Below are 16,035 nucleotides of genomic sequence, written 5' to 3'. Positions count from 1 at the left end.
ACTAGTGGCGATTAGGTGTTAGTCATCATTAATCAATTTCCCGATCATTCAGAGGTGATTATAAAGTGTCGAATAGACACTCAGGTAATTTCCTAGATTGCTGTAGAATGTTGTTGACTGTCATTGTCAGTCTGGGCACGGGTCTAGTCAATAGTTTGGGCGTGCATTTGTCCGTTTCGTTCACGAGAATGGGTCGTAGCCACATCATTCGATCAAGGGAAAACACTCACAATGTTGCCAATGTCTGCAAAAAAACACTGAGTTCAAATTGAAGTGTCTGAATGATCAGACACAACGCTTCTGTATGTATTCGTGCGAAGGAATTCCCATGAGTTTACGGCAGTGTGTGTGTGTGTCATTTCAAGAATAGTCTCTTGATAAAACGTATGAACGTCAGTTCCACTGTCAGCTTTCTGGCGTCTCGTCCATTGGACAGTAATAGGTCATTTTAGAATGTAGACAGCATGCAAGACGATAGCAGGATTCACATTATTTGTATCTTTATCCTATGGATTCCATTTTTATTATTGTTTAAATGCGACTTTTCCGTGCAGATGTTATCGTCCTGTCTACTTGAAATAGAAATAAAATACCTTGAGTTGGGGCAATCTAGACTTTTCCATCATTCGGGACTTGGACTCCTTTTTTAATATATTCTCTAGAATGTGGGAGACCGACCACGTGCATTACCAGCACGAATTGAAAGGAAAACAAGAAGTAGAGATGTAGTATTCTAAGCGCGATGGACTACGTTCCCTGCTCGCAGTCACCCACCTGCTGATATCTTACCCTGTGGACTACGTTCCCTGCCAATAATAACTGCTCGCAGTCACCCGCCTGCTGATTCTTACCCTATGGACTACGTTCCCTGCTAATAATAACTTCTCGCGGTCACCCGCCTGCTGATTCCTACCCTATGGACTACGTTCCCTGCTAATAATAACTGCTTAGTCTTAGTCTTAGTCTTACCCGGATTGTAACACGTGATCAAAACTCAGGGATGTTATTTATCCCTATGGAAATAGATATTTCTTGAAAAGCGCACTTTGCATTTTTTTAATTACTGTTGATACCACAGTAGTTCCGAGTCTTCTGTTTGAGATTAATTACCAACTTTAATTTCGTGATATCTTATGACGAACATCTGTAAGGTCTGTGTAGATGGGACCATTGTAGATGATCGTACAGTGGTTGCATTACTAATTGCGCATAGAATCCCGATAATATTTTCGTAATGGCGACTAAAGCAGCCATATTAAAAAAGTCATTTTGGACTTTTACGTGGCCATTGATTCGCGTTCCCTTGTTCAGTGTAATGGCGTGAGTTTGTAGTTGTTATGGCTCTTTATCGGGCCTTCAGAGAAGAAATGGATCGATTTAATATTATATCAGTTTGCAATCTAGATAACGCTCTCCTTGTTGATAATGGAAGAACCGGGATATTGTGAAGATCTTTGACATGTTCACAATCACAGCATGAAATGTCCTTTTTGATAATTATCAAGAGTCGCATGCTTGAATGTGGATTCGTCGATTTGCCAAGGAATACCAGTTTAGTGTAATTCCTCGAGGATTTACAATTTTCTGAGAGGTTTCTGAACTAACGATTACAGAAATAACAGGTGCTGCTCTACTGGAAAAAATGGGCTTAATCTATTATAGCAGAGGAAAGATGATTTGGACAGGATTTCAACGTGCAAATCAGCAAAACTGTCCTTTATTCCAGACACTGGAGACGCAGAAATGATTCTTGCTCCAACGAGGCAGGTCTCGTCATTTTTAGATTAGATTGTTATATTACATTAACAAATCAGTTCAAATTTTATTTACGGTGTGTGAGTTATTTGATCAGAGGAAAAGGCCCTGATCTTCAGGAAATGAAGAAAAATTCAGGAATAATTCCTCCATCATAGGCTTCAAGACGTTAATCTGACTGTCGCGGGACTCTCTGTCAAAATCCAACAATGACTAATATGTTTTGCATGATCCTTCCAAGGTTCAGTGAAAAAATACGATTTGAATTACAAAAGCGAGAGCAGGGTTGTCGCTCATGTAACAGGTGATTGACAACAAGGCAGGAGTTTTTTTCAATAATTTCGATAACGATCGTCATTAAATGTTAACAGCGTTCAGATCATAAATGTTATTTCGCACTCTTCATTTATCAATGCCAATGAAATTGCTGGTGGAATGACATTTGATCTAAGAGTAAAATATGTCTCTCTCGGACTCTGGTGGGATTTAATGATGGCTGTGCCATACATCAATTCCCCAGTGCTGTTATGTATCCTAGTAGTGACTACAGAAGGGCCATTATAGTGTGTCGATGTGTCAAAGTGTTCCATATATCGGTCGTGATACGGGGATGGGATTGCTGCTTAGGCGTTATCACAATATGATCACTCTCAATAAATGTCGATGTAGGTAAATGTCGAGGCATTTCGGCGAATACATCATTCATGTTGATGTAGACTGTTTTGAATTCTACTTTCATCTGCGCGAGTTCCATGTTCTCGTTAGTACCATGAACGTTTAGCTGGTGTATACGCATTGCCTACCCCATGGCTATGGTACCATGAGAACATTTTGAATGAATTATTCTGATGGTGATGATACTTCGAAACTTATGGTCTCCCATGTATAACGTTTGTTTGTTTGTTGTTGAACGCCGCACTCGGCAATATTCCCGTTTTATGACGGCGGTCTGTAAATAATCGAGTCTGGACCAGACAATCCAGTGATTGACGTCATGAGCATCGATCCACGCAACTGGGATACAATGACATGCATCTACCAAGTCAGCGAGCCTGACCATCCGATCCCGTTAGTTGCCTCTTACGACAAGCGTTGTAGCTTTTTACGGCAAGCAAGGGTTGCTGGAGGCCTATACCTATACCCCGGATCTTCACGAGTCTCCATGTATAACTACCGCATTCTAGTGGGTAGAGTGTCTGCCCGGAGAGCGGAAGGTTGAGTCATACCGAAATACGTTATGAGATGGTACTTCTTGTTAACCTGCCTGGGGGTTGGGCACTGAGGGACTAAACAAGAACTGGTCGGCTCGGACACGCACGCACGCACGCACGCACGTACGCACGCACGCGCACACACACACACACACACACACACACACACACACACACACACACACACACACACACACACACTGGTGTCCTGTCCAAATCATATATCACTGATGTTGTTAATGGTAATGAGACGCCAGAAATAGACCAGAAGAAACCAATGCTGAAAGTATCGGGTGGCCAGGCTCGGTGACTTGATTCCGTTTCACCGTGACCACACTGCGTGGATCGTTGCTCTTAATATCAGTCACTGGATTGTCTGGTCCAGACTCGCTTATTTACAGACCGCCGTCGTGTTACTGGAATATTGCTGAGTGCGGCGTTAAACAGACAAATGTATTCCCAACACGAGTAGAATACGTAAAAGAGGATATTTACAAACTTGAGCGATTTAACTCCTTCGCCCCCTTCACTGTGATGCAAGGACGTGACATTTACAAGTTGAGTTGAGTGAGGATAATGTCCGTATAATTGTTGTTTCGACTGACAGCAATAATGTCAAATGCTTTGAAGTCCTACAGACGTAGTCGCTGCCGAGGGAGAGGACGGCACCCATGCCATGTCAAGTAAATCTTTCTCCTTTGTCTACAATTCCCGAGGGGTTCCGTATTGGTCCCAGTGTCCTATACTTGACGTGAGGGGTGACACAGATGGAGATCCGCAGCAGCTATTTTGATCGACGAGCCTAGATAGTTATGGGTTTGCTCACCATTCTAGAAATGCAACTCTCAGCAATGAACTTGCAGATTTTGTGAGTCACGTGCCCTGTGTGGATCGATGTTCACACTATCGACCCTTGGGTTAGCACAGGTTACGTGTTGCATGCCGCCGTGATTAATGTCAAACAGAACCGTTTTACGGTTACAGATCACGTCGCAAAGCAGTATTCACCCACTCTCACGGGAGACCGTCCTTTTAGCGCTAAGCATTAAACGTAACCTCAAACATATTTCCATATGAATAATTTAACAATTGCGAAGCCAGCCTCGTGTTTTTGATGATGTTATTGAATAGCTGACTGACTAAAACGCTTTTAATTCAAAAAGTCGATGGCCCTTGAATATTTTCCAAATTGACTATGTATTCAATATGTACCTATTCAATATAGCATCTTGTACCTACGTAATAGAATGCGGATGGGATCTCATCGTATCCAGTTCAGAAACGATTTATACAGATCGATCGACCATCTCTCTGCAGATGATCAATAGTACTCTTTGTTGCAGTGTGCAATTAAATGCAAATGCATGAGGCAAAAAGGCGCTTCAAGATAAAAGTGCACGATGAAATGAATAATCTGGTTTTAGGCTTGTTTGACTTTAAGCCAGTTATCCTTATAGCCGAAGTAATTATCAAACAGCAATTGTTCAATAATGTTTATTGCATTGGGTGTTATCATAAAAATGTATGTACTTTTTGTCAAAACGTGCATCACTTGAGAGATCATGATTCTGCTATGAATTCCTCGTTTCTAGTAAATTTAAGATTTGCATGAATCCGGCCCATGGTGCTCGCCACATGCTTTGATGGACGGGGGGCGTAGTAAATTGACTTTAGCGACCCTTTGAACACATGGAGACAAGAAGGGCCATGGTCGGGGCTTCTATTTCCATACAAAATCACTTTCTCCAAATTACCCCGGCCCATTTACACTGGCAATGCCAACTCTCCGAATTCCCCCGTGAGCAATCTCAGAAAGTGGTGACTCAACCAAGAGCTCCTATGATGGGGCTAGAACACTTACACAACACGGGCATGCTCCTAGATTATGGCACTCGCATCTCCTCCATTAAAATAATAAAATCCTTACCTTTCTATCGATAAGGACGTACCGTCGTAGGCCTTTGTTGTCTGTTGGTTGTAGGCCAATAGCGCGCTAAAACGTACATTAGATCACATTAGCTCGCTTCATTGATTAGAATCGACGCGGAGTGGGTTTTCAGCACTGTATTTACGGTAATGTAAGATGTAATTATCCAGGTGCACATGCTGAACGGCAAAAATGTCTTGCTTTCCGCAAATGAAAACCACGGAAAACTAAAACTACAATCAGAAACCAAATGGAAACGTAAGTTTCCTGTGATTTCCACTATTTGTTAGACGGTTGAAAGCTATGTTAGTTCAGTTCCTGTTATTTTGCAACTAACTATGGTCTTTGGATTCGACTGTCACATAGATTTCTGTTTTTTGAGGAATTTTAAGGATTCCCTGTCAGAATTGGTCCCACGTGTTTGAGATTAGTTTTAAGAACCGATTGCACTGGGGATCACGTGGCCAGATTTGTCTGACTGCGCGTACCGGATAGCGTTGATCATTACTCGTGGCGTCAGTCACTAGTCTGCATGGCCCAAACTTGATTATATACCAATTCGCTGCAATATTTCTGACCATGGCTTTAAACAACTTTTACTTACTTACTTACTTACTTACTTATTTTCTGGAGCTTCACAAAGGCTGATATTTTTAAAAAGAAGAACAATAAGCACAATATAGAGGCTCGAATTGTATGTTTCATTTAGGTTTCAGTTTAAATAATAAACAAATTTTGCTGTGATTTTCTTATCCATAAAGAAGGTGGTGCATCTCTATGTCATCTGGAGACGCAAGCTTCAATCATATCAGCAGTACACCTTTAACAGTTTTAAATATTTTCCCAGATGGGCATGTTCAAGTATCACTTCAACAGTATGTAAACAGAAGTCAGCATCTTTGAAAACCGAGACTACTGTTTTATGAGGAATACTTAATAATAACGTGTACAATACTATGCAAGGACATTAGTTTGATGATTAAAGGAATAATAGGGATACCCGTATCAGAGGTTAAGCTGAGTATGCAGGTAACCATAGAAACATCATCAGTGTAGTCCAATGGACCAGGTAGTCCTGCCTCCTTCTGTATTCAGGGTATGGTATAGGTCTCACAATGCAGCTTTGATGATAAAAAAGGGGGGGTTAGGGGGGGTCTTTTTTCTTTGACACAGATTTCTTCGACTGAATGCTCGTGTAGGAACATGCAGTCAGAGAATTCTACATTCAATTTATATCATGTCTAAAAACTGTCTCGGTGATAAAAATAGGCTAGATTTAAAAAAGAAGATTTTACAGATTAGATACTAGCAGCCAAGAAATCCTGCATTAAGTTTTCGTCTCAAAGCAGTCTAAATGAAAAAAATGTTTTTTAAACATCGATATCATGTCAGTCCGGGGCTAGGAAGTTAAACATGTATGTACAGTTGTCGTTGCCCATCTGGTGGATGAGACTGCAGGAGTACGTATATAACAAAAAACAGGCACCAAGACTCTGCAAAACATTTTCTCACGGTGAATCCCATTTACTTCAAACGAACGGACACACTTTTATAGCGATAATAGAGAGAGCAGACGCAATGCTATATGGCCCAGCGCGTGTCTTCTTGCACATCACTGACATGTTGCGAGAAATACGAGCATCCGAGCGGAACATATGTTTGCTTCCATTGTGTGGAGATACCTTGGAAGGATTCGCTTCCTGCATGTTAGCCTAGTATTTGCGAGAACGTGAGTGCAAACACATGGCTCACACTGCACAATTCGAAATATGGATTCGTCATTGATTGCTGGAAAAGCGTTATAATCAAGAACATATGTCAGAACATGACATACAGGACTTCCATCACAGAACATACTTAATAGAAGTCAGGTGTAGTCATGTTGCGTCTCGGAGTTCACTCGTAAAGGTATTTGTGTGACATTACACAACGTCATGTATGTATGCATGGTCGCCTTGAACGTTGAAGAGAAAAATGAATCTCTCTACAATATACTTTTGAAAAGGGCTGATCAGTCGAGACAGACTTTATGCACAAATGATTTCGCTTGTCTGCAGCTCTGAGTTATTGCGATTGACTTGGCGAATCAAGAGGAATGCGATATGTATAGCAACATATGTTATCCCAGATAACAACGTTGCGTAGACGTATTCATGAATCGATAATGCGACACCACTTCCGACTCTTGAAAGGGCGCGACTTATGTGTTGCTATATTCCCGTCGTAGTAGATCTAGACGTGCTAAGTAATCGGAATCTGACCTTTGTTCACTAGCACGTGACTTAATTAGTCAGAGTCGCGCAATGTTAGCAGGCCAACAGGGCGGGTAGTTGCGCCATCAGCAGGATACACTTACAATGGCGTATTGTGATTCCGGAATGTCGAGAGGTTGATCTTCGGACCGACGAATCGACTGAAGCACCTTTTCTCTCTCTCTCTCTCTCTCTCTCTCTCTCTCTCTCTCTCTCTCTCCCCCCCCCCCCCCCCACACACACACACACACACGCACCCCATACACCCACACGGTTTCCCGACAATCCTAAAAGCCCATTTGTCACCACTCGCAAGAACCCACAAGAAGTCTCTATCCCTATCGATGGATGAATGCTACGTGCGAAAATACGACAAACCAATCAAAAATAATTTTGATTTTACATGTCTTGCATGTTAAAAATACACCAAAGATACTGGTAAATGTGTTCAATCATACTGTTTAATGCTGCAAGTTCTGATGTGGTTTCAGTTGCATCTGGACTAATAATTTATGATATATTGGAGAAATATATATATGTGAATCATTACGCAACGAGATGATAGTTCTTTTAGCTATGCCCATTTTTGCTTAGACGGAACCCAATCGCAAAAATGCCCACGAGAAGGGCACGAGTCGCTATTCGGCTTGTCCCGGAATAACTCGAATTGGTCACGAATGCCTGACGCCAGCTCGACCGTTCATTCATGTATGTAGCTATTGTTCCCCTTGGTCGTCTGCACACCTACATCCCGTCCAACTATTCTTGATCAAGCTCAATGACTTCATGTCTGCCGCTATTGGGCGTATTACCAAAGTCACCACGATTAAAGTGTTCGCCAATTGCATGTCTATCTTGCTGAAAGGTGAAGGTCACGTTATTGTTGTACATGGCGCCATCGCGCCATCAAGTACACATGACTGTACTGCTGCATAACCGGTGTTGGCCCACGTGTGGTCCCCGTGCAATTTGGATATTTCTCAAGCCAGGCAGTGCTTTTCCTGTCTCTCAACCGACTGCCGACCCACATCAACAGCTTGACTGGTTAACGCGCCACAGGAGTTGATTGATATTATGGGATGTTTACATAAATGACGGCATGTTGTAAATATTTTATTGCGCCTCGGCTCAAAGGACCCGCCCAGATTCGCGAGAGTGTTTGTAATCCTGCTGAGTGTTTGTTTTCGGAATGAGGACTCGGGTCACACATAAATAAAATATGTTTCTTTTGTCCTTGTTTACACAGTCGATCATGTAAATCTATAATTCAGTCGCCATGATGTGATCGGTTCAGCTTATTGACAGATTCGTGTCATGTGCAGATGTGTCATGTGTCATGTGAACATTGGTCATGTGCACACGAGGTCAGCTTGACCGTGAAGCCGTCTTTCCGCGGTATTAAGCTATTGCATGTAATTTTAGGTGAAAACTTTTTTATACACGTTAATGATGCCTGGCGCGGATTCAGCGGCAGATACTCGTAACGCCGACAGATGGGAAGCTGTCATGCTATCAACCACTGGTTTGTCTGGTCCAGACTCAAACGTTCGACCGCCTCCGTGGTCTAGTGGTAGAGCGTTGGGAGGCCGGGGGTATCGATTCCGGGCAGTGTCTTACCAGAAGACGTCAAAAGATGGTACTTATTGTTACCCTGTCTGGCGTTCGGCATAAAGATGATAAAACATGGACTCATTACACTGTGTCTGAGTGGGGTATTCATCTTAAGCTGCAGAATGGTATCTCAGTAGGCTAGCACTATGAAATCTGCATTAGTCAGGACTAGTACATAAAGGGTCTAAAACAAGAACTGGTCGGCTCGAAGTCAGTATACTGAGTCCGAGTATCTGAGTGAGGTATTCATGTTAAACTGCAGCACTGGCACTATAAACTCGGCTTCATTCGATTAGTCGTGCATGCAAGTTGCTTTAAGAGGGCAATAATTCTGAACGCGACGTTAAACCCAATTTCATCTCATCTCACCTCAAACTTTCAAATGTCCCTGGGATATAGAATTATTTATGAATCTTATGGCATTAAACAACATTCAACCCCTGACCACAACGATTTGAAAATTATAGCATTGAAACCAACGGAAGACCTATTTGTATTCATTTAATGCCATACAACATCTCGCGCATATCCCACACCAGGAGAATTACACTGACGCGCGGGAGAAATTACTTTATCAAGCCTCCATGTCAGAATGAATAGATTTGATTGGTCCACGTGATCTTGATAGAATACTTTATCATAACTCCATGTCAGAAGGATGAGATCTGATTCGTCCACGTGATCTTGATGAAATACTATATTCCTCGCTTTGGAGGGACGTAAATTTGTCAGCGGGAGAATACATCCCTTATTCCCCGCCACGAACAAGTCACACTGCACGTGGATTTCTGAGAGGCAGAATAAACCCCTTTTACCCCGTTTCGAAGCGAAAAGCCCCACGATTTTTTGAGCCAATGAAAGCCACGCGCCGAAGCACAAGTCCAATCGAAAAGCTATTTTACATTAATTTTGAATTTGTTTTAATTCTTTTACAATATTATCAAAACATGCCGCACGGAATACATGGGATTGTATGCGTCCTTCGTTAGGGTGTGTACCACTCGGGCGACGCATAACGAGAGATGCATAAAACCCCATGTACCCAGAGTGATCCTGCTACATCTTACAGTGTAATACATCGGCCCTTTGTATGCTATAAATAACATGCATATGTGCTTTCATTAATTATTAATATACTACCAATACCGTTATCGGAAATAATCAACTATTGTTTTTGTAAATAACTCCGCAAGAAATCAGTAACTTCCACCGCTCCAAAACTTTAAGGAACTCTTTACGTGCAAACCATTCGTCGATAAAAAAAACATTGTCTGCACGTGCCTGGGTGAAAAAGTTTGACCCCTACGGTGTCGCTGATTGAATGTGTTAAGGGATGCGATTTCTTTATGTGGCTAATAATCAAAGGCTTTTATAACATGCAAATTCCCAATCCATTTACCAGCATGAAGTCGATACCACGACTGTGATCTTTCGCACTAGTTTAGTGACTACAACGGTCCCAAGGCTTATATGTCGTCAACAATACGCTGTTCCAATCATGCTAACCCCCACACCGTTATAACTAAACATTTACCGCGGCATTACAAACTGCTATCGGGTTCATATAACGCTGAAACGTACTGGGAATCCTTTTCGCCTTTAATGAAAATGGATTGACTCCATTGTGGCTAAATGTTTCTTTCCGTTTCTTGATGCAGTGACATAATAGATTACGGTGTAAAAGGAGAAACGCAAGCAAGTGCTTTCTGTATAGTACGACATATGGAATGTAGAACAACATCCCCGCAACGACAGTGTGGAGCTCCGAGCGAGCGACGTAATGAGGGAAGCGGTTAAGAATCCGGATTATCTTTCCTCCTCGCGCGTGGATGAGGTGTGTTTCTCATAAACTGTCCGCGTGCATGTTTTATTGCAAAATATATGTCATTGACTGAGAGATATGTACCCCCATCTGCTGATATGAACATGGAACCTTTTTGCAAGGATGACAATAAATCATCAACGTAATGCATTATTTTGATTGATAGCAAAACGATCTTATTCTTATTTCAACCGTAACGAAAAAGGTGAAACTGCTGTCGGCTCAATGTGATAACGTTACACGGAAGCACCTGTCATTTTCTAATGGCCATACTTGTAAATCAATATTATGTATACTTGTATATAGACATGGTGATTTAGTAACGAGTATTCTGTTTCTTTTTAAACAGTTGTTGGTATATTGCTACATGCCTGTCATAATCGAGAAATATGTGTATTAAATACACCAGTCCTGCGCCATGGCTGTGGAATTTATATATTTGAGGTATTTCTTTTTAATAAAAGCCTCGGCAAGTCTAGATCAGACTAACCAAGTCTAGTTTGCTTGATTACACGTATGAAAAGAGCAGTGGAGGATAGGTTCTTTCGAAGAGATTTGTATTATTCTAAAGACATGTTTGCACTGACTAAGTGTTTCGCATAAGCTGGTATTTCCATGTTACTAGTTTTGCCAGTGTGTATCTAAAAATAGTAGCTAGTATATCAACGCATACTTAGGCAGGTATTTATGTAGAACTAGGTGGAAGTATATCCGCGTATATTCATGCTAGTATATTATCCTTAAATAGGTGCTTGTATGTTGAAGTATAGCAACACATTTATATGCCGGCATTCATTTACAGATGTGTGCTAGTATATCCACACACATACTCGTGGAAATATTTATCTCAAGTACCCACACATATTTATGGTGGTTTTTATCTGGAACTAAGTATAGCCGTATACTACTGCTACATGTATATCGGTACAGGTTTGTCCGCAAATCACCAGAAACCCCAGCAACCCCAGCAACCCCAGCAACTGGTTGAGAGGATACACGGGATCGGGCGGTCAGACTCGCTGACTTGGCTGATGCATGTCATCGTACTCTAACGGCGTTGATTGTTGCTCACAATATCGATCCAATTGCGTAGGTCTATGCTCATGACATCAGTCTGGTCCAGACTCGATTATTTACAGACCGCCGTCATATAGCTGGAATATTGTCTGCGGCGTTAAACAACAAACAAACTGCACGTGTATGCCTGTATACCCACACAAATAATGCTCGCCCCTGTTTGCTGATGGGGGGCACGGGTGACCCAGTCGTCTAAGGCGCCGCGATTCGCTGTGCAGAGTTGCGTCCCTTGGGCACGACAGAAACCTATGATTGTGGGTTCGAATCCCGGTTCGCCCCGATTATGTTTCTAGCTTTGTCAGCACCATACCCGTGCTCGTGGGTTTCACCGAAGTGGTAAACGTCTGAGACCTGCATCACTTGGGGCTTTCCTCCCACATTAAGCTGACAGGCCGTGATATAACTGGAATACTGTTAAAAGCAGCGTTAAACCCAACTCACTCACTCACTCACTCACTGTTGGCTGGTATATCAGCAAGTATCACCATGTCAGGTGGAATAACTGCACGTACGCTTGCTTGTAACACCTAGCGCCTACTTGACCATCTGCCAATATTTCCTTCCATGCAGTTAGGACTTGCAATACTCACTGACCTTTTTCTAATTTCAGGGATCGAAGTATGCGAAGAAACCCACCCAGTGAACTTGAACGGGGTGAATATATGTGCCAATCCGGCAAGGAGTCAGGAATCCCTGCAGATGAACTGCACAAATGAAAGCATTGTTATCAAGGATATTTTCATTGGGTCGAAGGTGGGGGTTACTACCTGCAAGAAGGATGCAATCACCATGGACTCGACCGAAAAGGAAAAGTGTTGCAGATATCATTCAAGTGATCTACTGTTCGATTCCAAGTGTCCTGGAATCCAAAACGCAACGGGGCCTCTTTCCCACTACTTGTACTCTGACACCATCACCTCCTGCAGTGGACAGAGATATTGCGACAAGAAACTCACCTATGTGATCCCCTTGCCTAAAGAGTCCTCGCACAGGGAGTTTGCCGACTATGTCAGAGTGTTCTATGACTGTGTGCCAGGTACGTGGCGTTTTCTTATTGTTAAAGACTGTTAAATGGTCGGTCTCAAAGACGTACAAGACTCAGGTCAGTTTCTGATAGGGATCGGGTGGTCAGGTCAGTAAGAGCTTTGTGGGGACTCCGGGTAAGGATGTGTCCTCAGTGTCTCATGCTTGTTCAAGACCATCGAGGGTCACGGGTGGCCCAGTCGTCTAAGGCGCCGCGATTCGCTGTGCAGAGTTGCGTCCCTTGGGCACTCCTGAAACCTATGATTGTGGGTTCGAATCCCGGTTCGCCCTGATTATGGTTCTAGGTTTGTCAGCACCATACCCGTGCTCGTGGGTTTCACCGAAGTGGTAAACGTCTGAGACCTGCATCACTTGGGGCTTTCCTCCCACATTAAGCTGACACGCTGTGATATAACTGGAATACTGTTAAAAGCGGCGTTAAACCAAACTCACTCACTCAAGACCATCGAACCGGCTCCGTGGTGAATAGTGAATAGAGCCTCTGCCTGGAGAGTGGTAGATCCCTTCCTGCCTCATACCAAAACAAGAATAGGTCCTGAAGACCCATGCTTGTCGTAAGAGGTGACTTTGCTTGCCGTCAGAGGCGACTAACGGGATCGGATGGTCAGGCTCACTGACTTGTTTATGCTTGTTATTGTATCAGAAGTGCGTGGGTCGATGCTCATGATGTTAATCACTGAATTATCTGGTCCAGACCCGATTATTTACAGACGTCATATAGTTGGAATATTGCTTTTGCGGCTTTAAACAACAAACTACCACACAGACAGTTTCTGCTGACGTACTTTATATTTTGGATATCAATCTGGCAGTGAACAATTACCCTCGTAGGATATGTATGAGATTTACACAAGGCGCTCATTACAACGTGTAAGACAAGGCTGGCAATGGATACTACGCCGTGGAACTTTAACCCTTTAGCCGTGCATCCAGCAGTAGCATGTCACTGCATGGCCGCTTCATGTGGGAGGAAGTCTCGTGTGGAATAGGTCGTAGACGTTACCATCGTGGTGCTGACGACAGAACGAGCCTATCGGGGCGAACCTGGGGTTCGACCAGCGGCCATCGCATCTTGGCGCAAGGTACTGCAGCCCTGCGCAACGCGTCGCCATGCCTCAGAGGGACCAAGAGGCACCCAGAGATACGGCCCCGTCTAAGGCGCCGCAATTCTCGTCTCGGTTGCGTCCCTAGGAGTCATCCTATCATCGACTGCTGTCACGCTGTTCAGAGCTGCGTCCCAAAGTCGTATCAAAATCTTATCATTTGAAACATCAGATTAGTTCGGATGCTGTTTCAGGTTTGTTAGCACAGTACCTCTGCTCGAAGGCTTCACCGAAGTGGTAAATGTCTAAGACCTGCATCACTTCGGACTTTCCTTCCGCGAAGTAACTGAAATAAGGTTCAAAGCGTCATTGAACCCAACTCGCCCACTCTCTGTATTTGACACATTCGGCTCGCCATTATACCAGTATAAACATGTAGATGGACCGAGAGAAATTAATACGCATCTATCGTTACTGGATATTTGAAGGAATGGAGTGATCACTCTTGTGATTAAACAACCATTGTATTATCTTTAACCAGAACTTGCTTGAACGATTTTGAATGTCCTGTAACTTGTAGGCGATTGAGTAATTATGCAGAACGCTGCCGCCAGCGTTATTTGAACTCACAACATTTAACCGGGGGAACCATTGTTATGGTGTCATAGGTCAACACTGTGACAATCCTAACTATGTTGTTATTAAATATTCCTCTACAAAACAAATCGGTCATTACGCAATGCTATTTTAAGCAAGCAGGTGTTGAGATGTGGTTTAACGTCGCGTTAAATTATTGTTACGTTTATACAGCGACGTGGATGCATATGATGTTTGTTTGTACTAGTGCAGACTAGTGCCAGTCGTAGTGTGCTAGGCCACTGAGACATTATGTCGCAGTTTTAATATGGATACCCCTGATTGACACAGTATCCCGACTCGAAGCCGGTCGACCCGTGAAGATTCCGGGTTAGAATACTAGGTCTTCTGCAACCCATGCTTGCCGTAATAGGCGACTATGCTTGTCGTAAAAGGCGACTAACGGGATCCGGTTGTCCGACTCGCTGACTTGGTTGATGCATGTCATCGCATCCACTTGCGTGGATCGATGTTCATGATGTCAATCACTGGATTGTCTGGTCCAGACTCGATTATTTACAGACCGCCGTCATATAGCTGGAATATTGCTGAGTGCGGCGTAAAACAACAAACCAAACCAAAACCAAGCCGGTCAGTCACCAAGCGCCAGGCAGAAACAGAACGTTAAAGTCTTTTGGCCTGATCGAATCCGCCGATCCTCCACTCTCCTAGCCTGTGCTCTATTCCCCAGACCACAGAGGCAGTCTTTTGGAAAGAAAATGCAGAACGATTACATATTGTTTCAATGACGTAATGCTCGTAAAACGTCTAATGTTAGCCACGTGTTCATTAAGTAACACTTAATAAAATTACAGCTCTGTGGAAACGGTAACGACTGTTTAATTAAATAATCCTTTATTAGGTAGCTCTATTATTGTACAATGAAATGGTAATTTAGGAAATGCAGACATTCGTTGAAGACCACCGATTGTTTCAGTGACGTAATTTTGGTTAACCGTCTTGTCAAACTGTATTGGGCTGCACAATACCACTTGATGACATGTTACGTTCGGCCACTTACCGAACAATAGAGTCGTGACTCACCAATCAGTTTCCACATGTGCACGTCGATTTGTCGACCCCATGGGGTTGCATTGGGAGAATCCATCAAGTGTTTAACTCGTCCGGTTAGAAGGTCATTATGGACGTATGTAAAAAAAGAGTCGTTTTTCAACCGTGTACATGTTCTGACAGCAAGGAGGCTTGCGTTTTAATGACATCAAAATTGAAAAATAGTATCAATTTACACTCTCTCAGAAAACCTTCACAGAAATAGCACACGATCTGGAAAGCTGAAAGCTTCTGGCGCAAGCCGGCTGATGCCGATCGGATGGTTACAATGTGTGACCTGGCACATTGTGTCACGGTGCCCTCCTGGATCGTAGTTCTTGCTGCCGATAACCAGATTCCCTGGTCGAGACTTAATTATTTACAAGTCGAAGTGATGTTGCCTGACCATAGAAAAGTTGAGTATAACTATTTAACATGGTGTTGTGTATTATATTAGGACGCAAGTTATATATTATCATTAGAAACATTGTTCAGAAACTGATATTACGAGAAAGCCTTTGAATTTCTTCCAGTGAAAAGACAAGCAAACAAAAAAAACAATAAACTGTAAAGGTCACAGCGGATCTCCCTGTCATGTTAACATTTG

General features: G+C 42.9%; 1 protein-coding gene across 1 annotated transcript in view; it reads left to right on the top strand.

The window, feature by feature from the left end:
• LOC139476050 (uncharacterized) overlaps window positions 1-16,035 on the top strand; it is a 49,270-nt gene that overhangs the window by 21,604 nt on the left and 11,631 nt on the right. The window contains exon 2 of the mRNA XM_071259288.1: window positions 12,266-12,691. Within this exon, the coding sequence (XP_071115389.1) occupies window positions 12,266-12,691 (426 nt within the window). The remainder of the gene's footprint in view (window positions 1-12,265; window positions 12,692-16,035) is intronic.

Source organism: Haliotis cracherodii, unplaced genomic scaffold (assembly GCF_022045235.1).
Source record: "Haliotis cracherodii isolate W230 unplaced genomic scaffold, xgHalCrac1.p SCAF_3, whole genome shotgun sequence".
Lineage (NCBI taxonomy): Eukaryota > Metazoa > Mollusca > Gastropoda > Lepetellida > Haliotidae > Haliotis > Haliotis cracherodii.
The sequence above is the reverse complement of the archived record's forward strand: the minus strand, read 5'-3'. Positions and strand labels throughout refer to the sequence as shown.